This window comes from Hylobates moloch, unplaced genomic scaffold (genome assembly GCF_009828535.3).
Source record: "Hylobates moloch isolate HMO894 unplaced genomic scaffold, HMol_V3 SCAFFOLD_2, whole genome shotgun sequence".
NCBI classification, from domain to species: Eukaryota; Metazoa; Chordata; class Mammalia; order Primates; family Hylobatidae; genus Hylobates; species Hylobates moloch.
In genome coordinates, this window is record NW_026652277.1 from 29,917,355 (window position 1) to 29,929,611 (window position 12,257).

Consider the following 12,257-nt stretch of genomic DNA (forward strand, 5'->3'; position numbering starts at 1 on the left):
CTTGAACGTGCTATGATGGGTTGAAGGGTTGAAAAGAGGTTGGTCTGAAATTGACGAGTCTCCCATTTCAGAAGCTCAGGAAGTTTGTGCCCAGGAAACATGCATGCCTTCAGCCAAATCCCCTGCACCTGATGGAGCAGAAGCAGGCACTGCCTACCCTGGCCTGGGCTGTCTGCTGGCTCTCATGTCAGGCATTTTCTGGGCCTAGCTGTTGCAGCTAATGGGATTACTAACATTGCATGGCCATGGCGTCTTGGCCTAAACAAACAGGTGAGGCCTGGCTCTGTCTACACAGCAGCAAAAAAGGTGACTGATTAGCAGGAGATCTGTAGTGCACAGATAATGGGAGAGGGTGGGCCTGTCAGCATTAGATAATGACTCCAAAATGTAGTGTAAACTCACAAGGAGGGGGTGACTCAAGGCTGGACACATGACTAAGTAAGAAAATATGACTCTGTGAGCTGACTCAACTTCTAAACAAACCTCCTAATACAGTCACAGTGTGTTTCAGTCCCCTTGACTCTAAACCATCACAGAAGCAGAAGGAAGAGGAAGTGGTGGACTGCCCAGCTGGAGCCTGGGGACTGTCATGACTGTCTAGATCTCTGAGGTCAGAGGGCGTCACAGCCTCCTCAGACCCTGAGCCTGGGATGGAGAGGGGGAACAGGATATAGATTCCCAGGAGGGCTGTCCCCAAGGCCCTCTCCCTGCCTGTCTGGCTCCTCGGGCCTCCTCTTCTCCCGCTTCTTCTTGGTCTCTTTCTTGGGCCTCTTGTTCACAGAAGAAACAGTAGCCTTGGGCTTCCTCATCACCTCAGCACTTCTGAGCTCAGACGGTTCAGCTTCCACCTCGTGGGACTTGGGAATGGGTATGATGATGGCCAGCACACAGATGAGCTGGAAGATGGCTCCTAGGAAGAGTCCGTACCATAGCAGGTTCTCCAGGAAAGTGGGCTCAGGCACCTCCGGAGGTGAGAAGTCTAAGTCAGAGGCCATGGCCCAAGTCACTTGCTGCCTGAGGTCTCTTCTGACCCACCACTCTTCAGAGCCAACTCTCACGCTGCTGCCCCGCTGCCCTGGAAGAGTAGACTTTGTAGGTTCACAGCAAAATTGAACCGAAAGTACAGAGGGTTTTCACGTAACCTCCTGCCTCCTTGCATGCACAGCATCTGATTCTTCAACATCCCCCACCAGAGTGGTACATTTGTTAGAATCAATGAACAGACATTGACACATCTTTATCACTCAAAGTCCACACTTTACATTAGGGTTCATTCTTGGTTGAACATGCTGTGGGTTTGGACAAATGTATAATGACTTGTATTCACCATTGCAATATTGTAAAGAATAATTTCACTGCCATAAACTTTCTCTGTGCTCTGTTTATTCTTCCCTCTCCTCTGCTTAACCCATGGTAACCACTGATCCTTTCACTGTCTCCATAGTTTTTTCTTTTCCATGTCAAAAGACAAAATTACAACAAATGTAGTTAAAGATCAAATTGTCTTTTATTTGTGATTCATGAATCAGGAAAGCATCCATTCTACAAAATACAATGAGCACTTTCATAAGGCCATGGAAGAATAGTGGGTTTTGTAAGGAACAAAGAAACAGAACAGTAGGAAAAAAAAAATGATTGATTAACATCAGATTACTTCAGGTTACTTTTCTAGAAAGGGTAAAGGCAGAGAGAACCGGCCAGTGTGGTGGCTTACGCCTGTAATCTAAGCATTTTGGGAGGCCAAGGTAGGAGGATTGCTAGAGCTACGGATTTTGAGACCAGCCTTGGCAACATAGTAAGATCTCCATCTCTACAAAAAAATAAAAATAAAAAATTAGCTGGGAGTGGTGGCATACACCTGTACCCCCAGCTCCTCAGGAGGCTGAGCTGGGAGGATTGCTTGAGTCCCGAAGGTTGAGGCTGTAGTGAACCATGGTTGTGCCACTGCACTCCAGCCTGGGTGACAGAGCAGAGCAAGACCTGTTTCAAAAAAAAAAAAAAAAAATGCAGAGAGGACTTCCTTACTCAGACGAACTGGAATCTCAAGTTTTCAGGAAAAACTGCCCTGTTTGCGGATCTACCTGCTTCGTTAAAGTTTCAGTTTGATTAAGTGGTACTTAGCGTGAGTGACTGTTTTGGTTTGATCTGGTCTGCTGTGGCCTAGTTATAGGAGCTCAGTCAACAACAGCCTCCTATAATTTTTATTTAACATCCAGAATGCCATATAGTTGAAATCATACGTTATTTAGCTTTCTCAGATTGGCCTCTTTAAAGTAAGATAAAATTTTAAGCTATAAATTATGTTTGTGTTGAAAAAATATATCTGGGAAGATTGCCCTCTTGAACCAACTTGCAGATTCCTTCAGGGAGCTGGGAGAAAGGAAGGGGACTTGTGCCCCGCCAACCAGATCATCAGCCAGCCCCCGGGCTTAGTGTGTTGATGTGTTGTGGCTGAATTGCTCTCACACCTTCCTTCTCATGATATTTTTAACTGTATTGGACTAAGTCCACAGTGTAGAGTTATAAATAGGGCTTGGGGGAGTGACATGGTCATGCTAATAATTAGGTGCCTCTTCAAACCTGCGTCTGTAAATATGTGTTCCATGTTTGCTCATTGGAGAGGCCAAGTCCTGTGTGGGAGAAGAGCAGAAAAGGAAGTAAGTTGGCTGGGCTTGGCTCACGGCATTTAACAGAACAAAACCTTACCATTAACCGGACCTTAAAAGCCAGTTTGGTGATTACCTGTTGTTTTAAATCTCATCAGTCACTCTCTCCCCTAGTAGCTTATCAAAATATTTCTTCCAGTTTGGATCAGTTTCTGGCAGATACCTATCTTGATCTTGATACACTCCCAGTGATGTTGTAGTGCCTCTTACAGATTTGCCCTGGGCAACTGCCTAACTGGCCATTGCCAGCCTAACGTGTTCATCCGGCTCTTACCTGTGTGGAACTTAGACAGAGCTGGCTTTTCTTTCTCAACTTGGAGTTACGGTCCCTAAGGAAATAACTTGGATCTGTCCCTGACAAAGAAGGGGAAGCCCATCCATGCCTGCACAATTTCCTTCTATATATTGTTTATAGATAGATGAACTGGAAAGATTTGTTTGCCACTTTCTGTTCTGCCTCCTGTCTTGAGTCTTCCTCTGGGAGATAAAGAGTGGAAAGAGTCCAGATGCGGTGGCTCATGTCTGTAATCCCAGCACTTTGGGAGGCCAAGGCAGGCAGATCACCTGAGGTCAGGAGTTCGAGACCAGCCTGACCAACATGGTGAAAACCCATGTCTACTAAAAACACACAAAAAATTAGCCAGGTGTGGTTGTGCATGCCTGTAATCCCAGCTACTTGGGAGGCTGAGGCAGGAGAATCGCTTGAACCTGGGAGGCGGAAGTTGCAGTGAGCTGGGATTGCGCCATTACACTCCAGCCTGGGCAACAAGAGTGAAACTCCAGCTCAAAAAAAAAAAAAAAAAAAAAAAAAAAAAAAAGTGGAAAGAGAGTGGAGAAGAAAGACTTAAGGATTTATGAAGAGGCAGACTTGGGTCTAGACACTCAGATGGAGCAACATCTATGAACATCTAGGAGGCCAGTCATCTTGGGCAGGGGTTAGCAAACACATTCAGTAAAGAGCTAAATATTAAATGTTTTAGACTTCGAGGGCCAGATGGTCTCCATCATGTCTACTCAACTCTGCCACTATAGCACGAAAGCAGCCATATGTTAATTGTAAAGGAAAGGGCATGGCTGTGCTCTAGTAAAACTTTATGGGCACATGTCCATTCTCACTTAGCTTGCTAGCCACACAGAAACATGTAGTGAGCTGCATGTGGCCTGTGGGTGGCAGTTTGCTGACCTGAGGTAGGATAATATAAGAAACCTGATGTTAATAAGTTTTGTAGTATCTTTGCTGCCTGTGTATTCTCTGTAGAGATCCTTTTCATGCTCACTTAGCTAAGTGAAAAATAACTGGAAATGCTAAATGAATCCAATGAGTGGAAGGAAGGGAGTTGTGCTGACTTTTGGGCAGTAGAGAAGTATTCCCCCTGGAGGCCGGCTGGGATAGTGGCAGCAAAAAGCAGAGTGAGAACCACAGGGCAATGAGATACTGCTGGCTACACACCACAGCTTCAGTCTTTCATTCTCTGCCAATACCTTAGTGGTTTTGTGTTTGGTTTTAAAAGGGGAAGCCAATCTTTTTTTTTTTTTTTTTAATTCTTTCAGCAAGGCAATTTACTTCTGCAAAAGGGTGCCACTTGCATCAATCAAGATCGCAAGAGCACAGAGAGCAAAGGAGACCAGGGGTTTTTTTATCCTTAACGCAGTCCCTATGGGCTGGGGTTGGACTGCACAATTTGAGCTGACCCGATTGGCTACTTGTACATATTTTTTTAAATATAGAAGGGGAGGGGGACAGAGGTGGAGCGTGTGAGACATGCAGTTTCAGGGGAACATGGGGTACAGGTAACCAAGGGAACAGATGTGAGTTATTGATTACAGCTGATGGGAAGGGGGTAGGCTGTTTACGGTAACTAGGGGCAAGGAAGAACAAGAAAGTTGAATTTGAGAACAAAGGATAAGGAAATTAACAAGCTAAACCCTGTAAGAGAAACTCAGAAAGACTTATTGTGTCTTACATGACAGTTGAAGAAGCATCTGTAGGGAATCCAGAAGGAGCGTTCATGAAGGTAATACAAGCCCGGAAGAAGCACAAGAGCACGAGCTGACTACTGAGCCGGAGGCGGCCTCAGACAGCAATGGCATCAACTTGTCAGGCTTTGGGAGTGAGCAGCTAGACATCAATGACGCACTAAATTATGTCTTGCCTTATTTCTCGTAGAAAAATCTATAAGATGTAGAATCAATGTTGTTACTGTTAGGGACGAGCTGCCCCAGGAGCTGCCCCCTCAGTGCAGCTGACCCTTACCCGGAATTCTCTGCAGCTGCATTCCTGAACCCTTATCTAGGTGCCACAGCAAGGTCGCCGACTTGCTACACTAAGCAAACCCTGCTTACAGCCCTCCAGGCGGCACGGGGAAGGTCACGAGAAACGTGGATAAATCTAAGTTATACCCTCTTGTAAATTCCTCTGGTCATGAGATGATATGTGGTAAAGTTAACTGACAAGACCAAGAAGCAGCTTCTCCACTCCTTCTGGGATCTCCATCTGGTTCGGCCTTCCTGCCCCCACTCCTGCCTCCACCATGTCCATCAGAGTGACCCAGAAGTCCTACAAGGTGTCCATCTCTGGGCCCCGGGCTTTCAGCAGCCACTCCTACACGAGTGGGCCCGGTGTCCACATAAGCTCCTCGAGCTTCTTCCTAGTGGGCAGCAGCAGCTTCCAAGGTTGCCTGGGCGGAGGCTATGGTGGGGCCAGTGGCGTGGGAGGCATCACCGCCATCACGGTCAACCAGAGCCTGCTGAGCCCCCTTAACCTGGAGGTGGACCCCAAAATCCAGGCTGTGTGCACCCAGGAGAAGCAGCAGATCAAGACCCTCAACAACAAGTTTGCCTCCTTCATAGACAAGGTATGGTTCCTGGAGCAGCAGAGCAAGATGCTGGAGACTTAAGTGGAGCCTCCTGCAGCAGCAGAAGATGGCTCAGAGCAACATGGACAACATGTTCCAGAGCTACATCAACAACCTTAGGCAGCAGCTGAAGACTCTGGGCCAGGAGAAGCTGAAGCTGGAGGCGGAGCTTGGCAACATGCAGGGGCTGGTGGAGGACTTCAAGAACAAGTATGAGGATGAGATCAATAAGCGTACGGAGATGGAGAATGAATTTGTCCTCATCAAAAGGATGTGGATGAAAGTTACATGAACAAGGTAGAGCTGGAGTCTCACCTGGAAGGGCTGACTGACGAGATCAATTTCCTCAAGCAGCTGTATGAAGAGGAGATCTGGGAGCTGCAGTCCCAGATCTCGGACACATCTGTGGTGCTGTCCATGGACGACAGCCGTTCCCTGGGCATGAACAGCATCATTGCTGAGGTCAAGGCACCATACGAGGAGATCGCCAACTGCAGGCAGGCCAAGGCTGAGAGCATGTACCAGATCAAGTATGAGGAGCTGCAGACATTGGCTGGGAAGCACGAGAATGACCTGCAGTGTACAAAGACTGAGATTTCTGAGATGAACCGGAACGTCAGCCGGCTCCAGGCTGAGACTGAGGGCCTCAAAGGCCAGAGGGCTTCCCTGGAGGCCGCCATCACAGATGTCGGCAGCACAGGGAGCTGGCTGTTAAGGATGCCAACGCCAAGCTGGCCAAGTTGGAGGCCGCCCTGCAGCGGGCCAAGCAGGACATGGCGTGGCAACTGCTTGAGTACCAGGAACTGATGAACGTCAAGCTGGCCCCGGACATCGAGATAGCCACCTACAGGAAGCTGCTGGAGGGCGAGGAGGGCCAGCTGGACTCTGGGATGTAGAACATGAGTATCCATACGAAGACCACCAGTGGTTATGCAGGTGATCTGAGCTCGGCCTATGGGGGCTTCCCAAGCCCCAGCTTTGGCTCTGGCTTGGGCTCCAGCTCCTTCAGCCGCACCAGCACCACCAGGGCAGTGGTTGTGAAGAAGATCGAGACCCATGATGGGAAGCTGGTGTCCTAGTCCTCTGACGTCCTGCCCAAGTGAACAGCTGCGGCAGCCCCTCCCAGCCTGCCCCTCCTGCGGCTCTCCCAGAGAGCAGAAGAGTAGCACAGGGAACGTGAGACCCACCTGAGGCCCAGCCCTAGCTCTCAACCCACCCAGGGGGGAGTTTACTACCTGGGGACTCCCCATGCCTATGCCTTCAGCTACAAAAAAATTCAATTGCTTTTTTTTTTTTTTTTTTGTCCAAAATAAAACGTCTGCTAGCTCTGCCAACAGCTAACCTTATAGTTACCTGTTTTTTTCAAATGTAAAATATGGGTATTCCGAAAAAGCATACAAAGAGTCCCTCTCTTCAACCTGCATCCAAAAACTCACGAAATTGGAAACTGTCCAACCACAGGAAAACAGCCTGGTAAGATTCAAGGTGTAGGCAAAAGCCTGCAGAGAGTGAACAGAATCCTCATGGGCCCAAGGAGCATCCAGAGAAGTCACTTCAGAGGTGGGAAAGCAGAGCAACAGGAGAGAACAGGGTGCCTGGGCATTTGTGGAGAACGCTGCCAAAGAAAGGCTCGGGAGTCCAGCCCCAAGGGAGCTGGAACAGCCTCACATAGAGCAGGGGCACGAGAAGTTAGCAGGAAACGCCGTCTATACCAAGCCTTCGTTCACCCAAGAGCATAAGGCAGCAGTCTCCTCTTTGCTGAAACCCTTCTATCTCCACCCTTGCAAAAGCCCTACCTGAGGTCAGAAACAGATTGAAAGACTTACCCATTTTGGTTTTAGAAAATGCAAAGTTGAGTTAAAACCAATCGCACATTCCAGAAAAGTTCTGAATAGACTTTGCTTGCAAAGAGGCCTCCATTCTCTGCAGCGAAGAGCCTCATAAATGCCCCTTCACAAGGGGCTTTTTCATCTTTAGGAGACCGGAGTCTTCAGGAAAATCCGTTTCTGGAAGTATTTGCTCCATCAGAACGTTTTAAAAACACCACTGCAAGAAATGCCTTTGAACGAAACATTTTTATGGAAAACACTACTTTGCCAGAAGGCACCGTCTCTGAAAACACAACCTACAACCATCCTCCTGAGGGAGATTCTGCTGGGACTGCGTTAACTTAGAGAAGACTGTGAAACACAATGGGAATACAACAACATGGGCACTGGCCTGTCTCCCAAGCCCAAAAGCTTCAATTACCCATTGCTCTTGTCCCCAGGTGATCAGTTTGAAATTCAGCTAAACCAGCAGCTACGGCCCCTCATCCCCAATAATGATGTGAGAAGACTCATTTCTCATGTTATCTGGACCTTGAAGATGGAGTGCTCTGAGACCCACGTGCAATTGGCCTGTACCAAGCTCATCTCCGGGACAGGCCTCCTGATTCATCAGTGAGCAGCAAGAAGTCAAGGTGTCCAAGGCAGAATGGGATACGGACCAATGGAAAACTGAGAACTATATCAACGAGAGCACAGAAGCCCAGAGCAAACAGAAAGAGCAGAAGTCAAGTGAGGTGAGGATCACACAGAAACATGAAACCCAGATTTTCCTCTCATTTAGCATCTGCCAGGAAAATGCCCACACAGGAGAACCTGGGACTCCCAGACCATAGTTTGTCTTGGCCATGTAACTTCGGCCATGACAGTGATCTCCCACTTTACTCATTTAGAGAGTGAAACAGATTAGTACACAAGATAAACTGTAGGCCGGACGCGATGGCTCATGCCTGTAATCCTAGCACTTTGGGAGGCTGAGGTAGGTGAATCACTTGAGGTCAGGAGTTTGAGACCAGCTTGGTCAACATGGTGAAACTCTGTCTCCAAGGGGAAGCCAATCTTAATGTCCACCCATTTTCTTTCATAATGAAGTTGTATTATTTATATCTCAGAGAATTAATTCATTTCAGGTAATTTGTTGGAATTTTCCCTTCACATTTTTCAGTATTAACGATCTGTCCCCTCTTTGCACTACTAGGCTAAAAGTTCATTAATTTTTAGGTGATAAATAGCTGTTGTCAATAATTTATGTTTGTTTTATTAATTTATTTGTGCATATTTAACCATCTACCATAATTTTTACCTTGTATCAACAGGATCCTTACTACAGATTTAATGACCTTAACTACAGATGGGTCTCTTTGGATAACTGGACCTATAGCAAGGAATTTAAAATCCCCTTTGAGATTAGGTATGTATGTTTGTGGGTGTATTTTTATTATTATTTGAACTTTTCTTCTTTTTCTATCTAGGCAAAAATTTTGTGTTTTGTTTGTTTAGGTTACATATCTGAGAGTTAAGTAAGATGAAAGCCTTGTACTATAAAAGTGAATATGTTATTTATGTTTTGTTTTGTATATGAGGATGGTGCTACTAATCAACAGTCACCAAATTGTGTCTTATGGGGTCATTTTTCCAGTGGTTATGCTCTATGTAGTGCTAACCAGCCATTGAGACTATGACCTTGACCTATACTATGTGGTGAAGCCAGGAGGTGCAGCACAGGTACTGTTTTCAGTAATGTTCTGTTATTATAAGCAAATATTTCCATATGAGGCAGAATGTTACCCAAAGGTACCACCACTACTGCTAAATGAAAAAAAATCCTTCTGTCCCTTTTATGTGATTTTTTTTTTGGTAATTACTTACTAGTCTTTTAAAGGGGGGAAAAGGCCAGAATATTGTTATCAATATCATGGAGTTACTGCTGTGCTCCAGGCTTTTATTTACAGATAATATTTAGAATATCTTTCGTAATGGTTCTATTTCACTTTGAACCCAACATATCCAGTTGAAATCAACTGGAAAATTCCCCCTTAAAACTAACTTTATATTCTAACAGCTTCATTGTTTTTCTTAATGTAACACATTTTCCAATCTATGTCTAAGGTGCTTTGGGCTTATTACATCTTTTCTTCATCTTCCTGTGTTCAGTCTGTTCTGGGTCTTGCAAATTTTTGTCTAACATTTCTCTTGGTTTGGCCCCTTCCGTCTCATTTCCATCTTTCCATCTTTGCCTAGAAGAGTGCCAGGAAAGAGGCCAAAGCTGCCTAATCAAATTTCTTGCTTCGTTCTTTTATTCTCCAATCTTTTCAATTTAGAAACATTAGATTAATCATCCCAGAATATTGATTGTGCCAAGATAGGTATTCGTTCAAGAATAGCAAGTGTCTATTTTACTTGGCAAATCAAGTATAAACTTCTCACTTGTCTGTGAAAATACAGCTGAAAGATGTCTGTCCCTGTAACACTGCCCGCACCTCTCTGCCCCTCGGAGTTGTCCAGCTTTTTCCTCCTTAGCTCCCCAGCCCAAATTACACATATGAGTCAATTACCTAAAAGTAATTCATGCTGTCAGCACTTCCTTGTTTTGGTTTTGCTCTTTGCAGGGGTAAGGGGTTCCTGCAAAGAGCAAAGAGTGTAAGGGGAGTAGAAATGCCTCTACCCAGTCATTTCTACCTAGTTTTAAAAAAATACTTTATTGATATATAATTAACATATTGTACAATTCAGTCATTTAAAGCATATAATTCAATGGTTTTTAGTATACTTACAGTTACAAAACCATCACCACAATCAATTTTAGAACATTTTCCTCATCCCCCCACAAAAAGTTACACCCATTAGCAGTCATTTCCCATTGCCCACTCCTCCTGCCCCTGAATTCTTACCCCAGCCCTAGGAACCACTAATTTACTTTCTGTCCCTCTGGATTTGCTTGTTCTGGATACTTCATATAAATGGAATCATACAATATGTGGGCCTTTGTGACCGCCTCTTTCACTTAGCATAATAATGTTTTCAAAGTTCATCCATGTTGTAGCATGTATCAGTACTTCATTCCTTTTTATTGTTGAATAGTATTTTATTGGATGAATACAACACATTTTATTTATTCTTCATTAAGTTCTTGTTTCCATTTCGAAATCTTTTCTTATGAGATAAACTCTTATAGCACTTGGTAGTTGTTCAACAATATTGCCAGCCAGCAACCAAGTGCCAACCAGATTGCAGACTCCTTAAATACAGGCACTGTTATAGTTTCCTGTAAGGCTTAGCAGAGTGCTGGGTGCATAATATTCACCTGTAGATGATAGTTTTCTAACGTGTTCTCTTAGACAGTGTCAGTAAATGTAGTTTGTGAGAACATTTTATGTCTATTATGTAACTTGGTTCTCTTTTTTTTTTTTTTGAGATGGAATCTCGCGAGTGCAGTGGTGGGATGTCCGCTCACTGCAACCTCCGCCTCCTGGGTTCAAGCGATTCTCCTGCCTCAGCCTCCCTAGTAGCTCAGATTACCGGTGCCTGCCACCACGCCTGTCTAGTTTTTTGTAATTTTAGTAGAGACAGGGTTTCGCCATGTTGGCCAGGCTGGTCTCGAACTCCTGACCTCAGCTGATCCGCCTGCCTAGGCCTCCCAAAGTGCTGGGATTACAGGCATGAGCCACTGCTCCTGGCCTAACTTGGTTCTCATAATAACTTTCTGAAGTATCAACTAGAAAAAGTCAATATATTTGGAAATTATAAGTTGTGCTCTTGGTTTTATGGTGATTTATTGTTACATTATAGAGAAAGATAAGCTGGATCACTCAAAGGATGTAAGTATGTTTTAAAGCAGTACTTCTGAAAATGTCACTGGAAACTGCCTTTTAAGAATCTTTTTTTGGTGTGAAATATTTATTTCTTTAGGCCTTAAATAATAAAAAAGAGACTTATCTAAGTTAATGCTTTACACATCTTGTTTTAAAAATCTTTTCTTTTTTTTAGCAAATGGCAAAAAGTAAATTTGATTCTTGAAGGAGTGGATACAGTTTCAAAAATCCTGTTCAATGAAGTCACTATTGGGGAAACAGACAATATGTTCAATAGATATGTAAGTATATAATGACATTAGATTAAAAAAACCATTTATTTGTGTTTATGTTAATTGCTTTTGTGAGTAGAGAAAAGTAAATGCATAATTGGCCATGTGACAAATACGAGCTCATTAAAGCACTGGATGAGTTACTTCATTTCTCAGTTGCCACATTTGAGGAATAATGGAAACCTTACAAACCCCATGGGGTTAGTGTGGGGATTTAGTAAGCTAATTATATAAAATGTTGGCAAGTTCTTGGCACATAGAAAGTGTTCAAAACATGCCAATCCCTCCTCTGGTGATACAGTTTCATTGGACAAACGATTTTAAAATAAAATGTCATTTCCTTTCTGGAATAGTTACATTAAGAGATTATATCCTGATCTTCCTTTCCTTTCAAAGGTAGACTTTTCAAAACAAAAATAACTCATGACTTAGAAATGCATGCTGTTCATACCAGAGAGGCAGGTTGTCATGAAGTGTCTAGGAAACCCTTGGCGGTTCAAGGCCACGTATAAGTAGACAGAGCAGACATTTCAGAGCTAAAGTTATTTTTTGCTCTATCCATTTCCCTAAGACCATGATTTTGCCAGGAAAAATAGAAGGAGAAGCCTAGAAACTTGGACTGGGTAGGAAAATGTGCTTAGTTTTAACTAAAAGTGGGCAACTAAGTGATACTACAGTATTTCAGAGAAGTGTTTCCTCTTGCAAGGAGGCTAAACCTACATCAGCATTATATTATGCGTCTTTCATACCAAATGCCTTTATCTAAAATTTTACACACAAGACTACTTCCACATCATGGGTTTGTCTGTTTGTTCCCTTTAACTTA

The 12,257-nt window shown here is 44.2% G+C and overlaps 2 protein-coding genes and 2 pseudogenes across 5 annotated transcripts in view; 3 read left to right on the plus strand and 1 right to left on the minus strand.

Annotated features, from left to right (window-relative positions):
• Positions 1 to 12,257, plus strand: part of MANBA (mannosidase beta) — a 114,915-nt gene that overhangs the window by 13,557 nt on the left and 89,101 nt on the right. Inside the window, exons 1-4 of one of the 4 annotated variants that reach the window (XM_058432599.1) lie at positions 7,991 to 8,084; positions 8,664 to 8,758; positions 10,763 to 10,868; positions 11,335 to 11,440. In XM_058432599.1, coding sequence (XP_058288582.1) covers positions 8,683 to 8,758; positions 10,763 to 10,868; positions 11,335 to 11,440 — 288 coding nt within the window. In that variant the 5' untranslated portion in view covers positions 7,991 to 8,084; positions 8,664 to 8,682. Of the gene's footprint in view, positions 1 to 7,990; positions 8,085 to 8,663; positions 8,759 to 10,762; positions 10,869 to 11,334; positions 11,441 to 12,257 lie in introns of those variants that run through there. The other 3 variants (XM_058432597.1, XM_032177020.2, XM_032177102.2) reach the window with 3 other exon arrangements.
• LOC116474280 (protein MANBAL-like) lies at positions 633 to 1,142 on the minus strand. The gene has a single exon (XM_032754359.2). It carries the CDS (start codon positions 993 to 995, stop codon positions 633 to 635), a length of 363 nt encoding a protein of 120 aa, XP_032610250.1. The 5' UTR covers positions 996 to 1,142.
• Positions 994 to 8,218, plus strand: LOC131382623 (leucine-rich repeat-containing protein 37A2-like; annotated as a pseudogene).
• On the plus strand, positions 5,183 to 6,624 carry LOC116483287 (keratin, type II cytoskeletal 8-like; annotated as a pseudogene).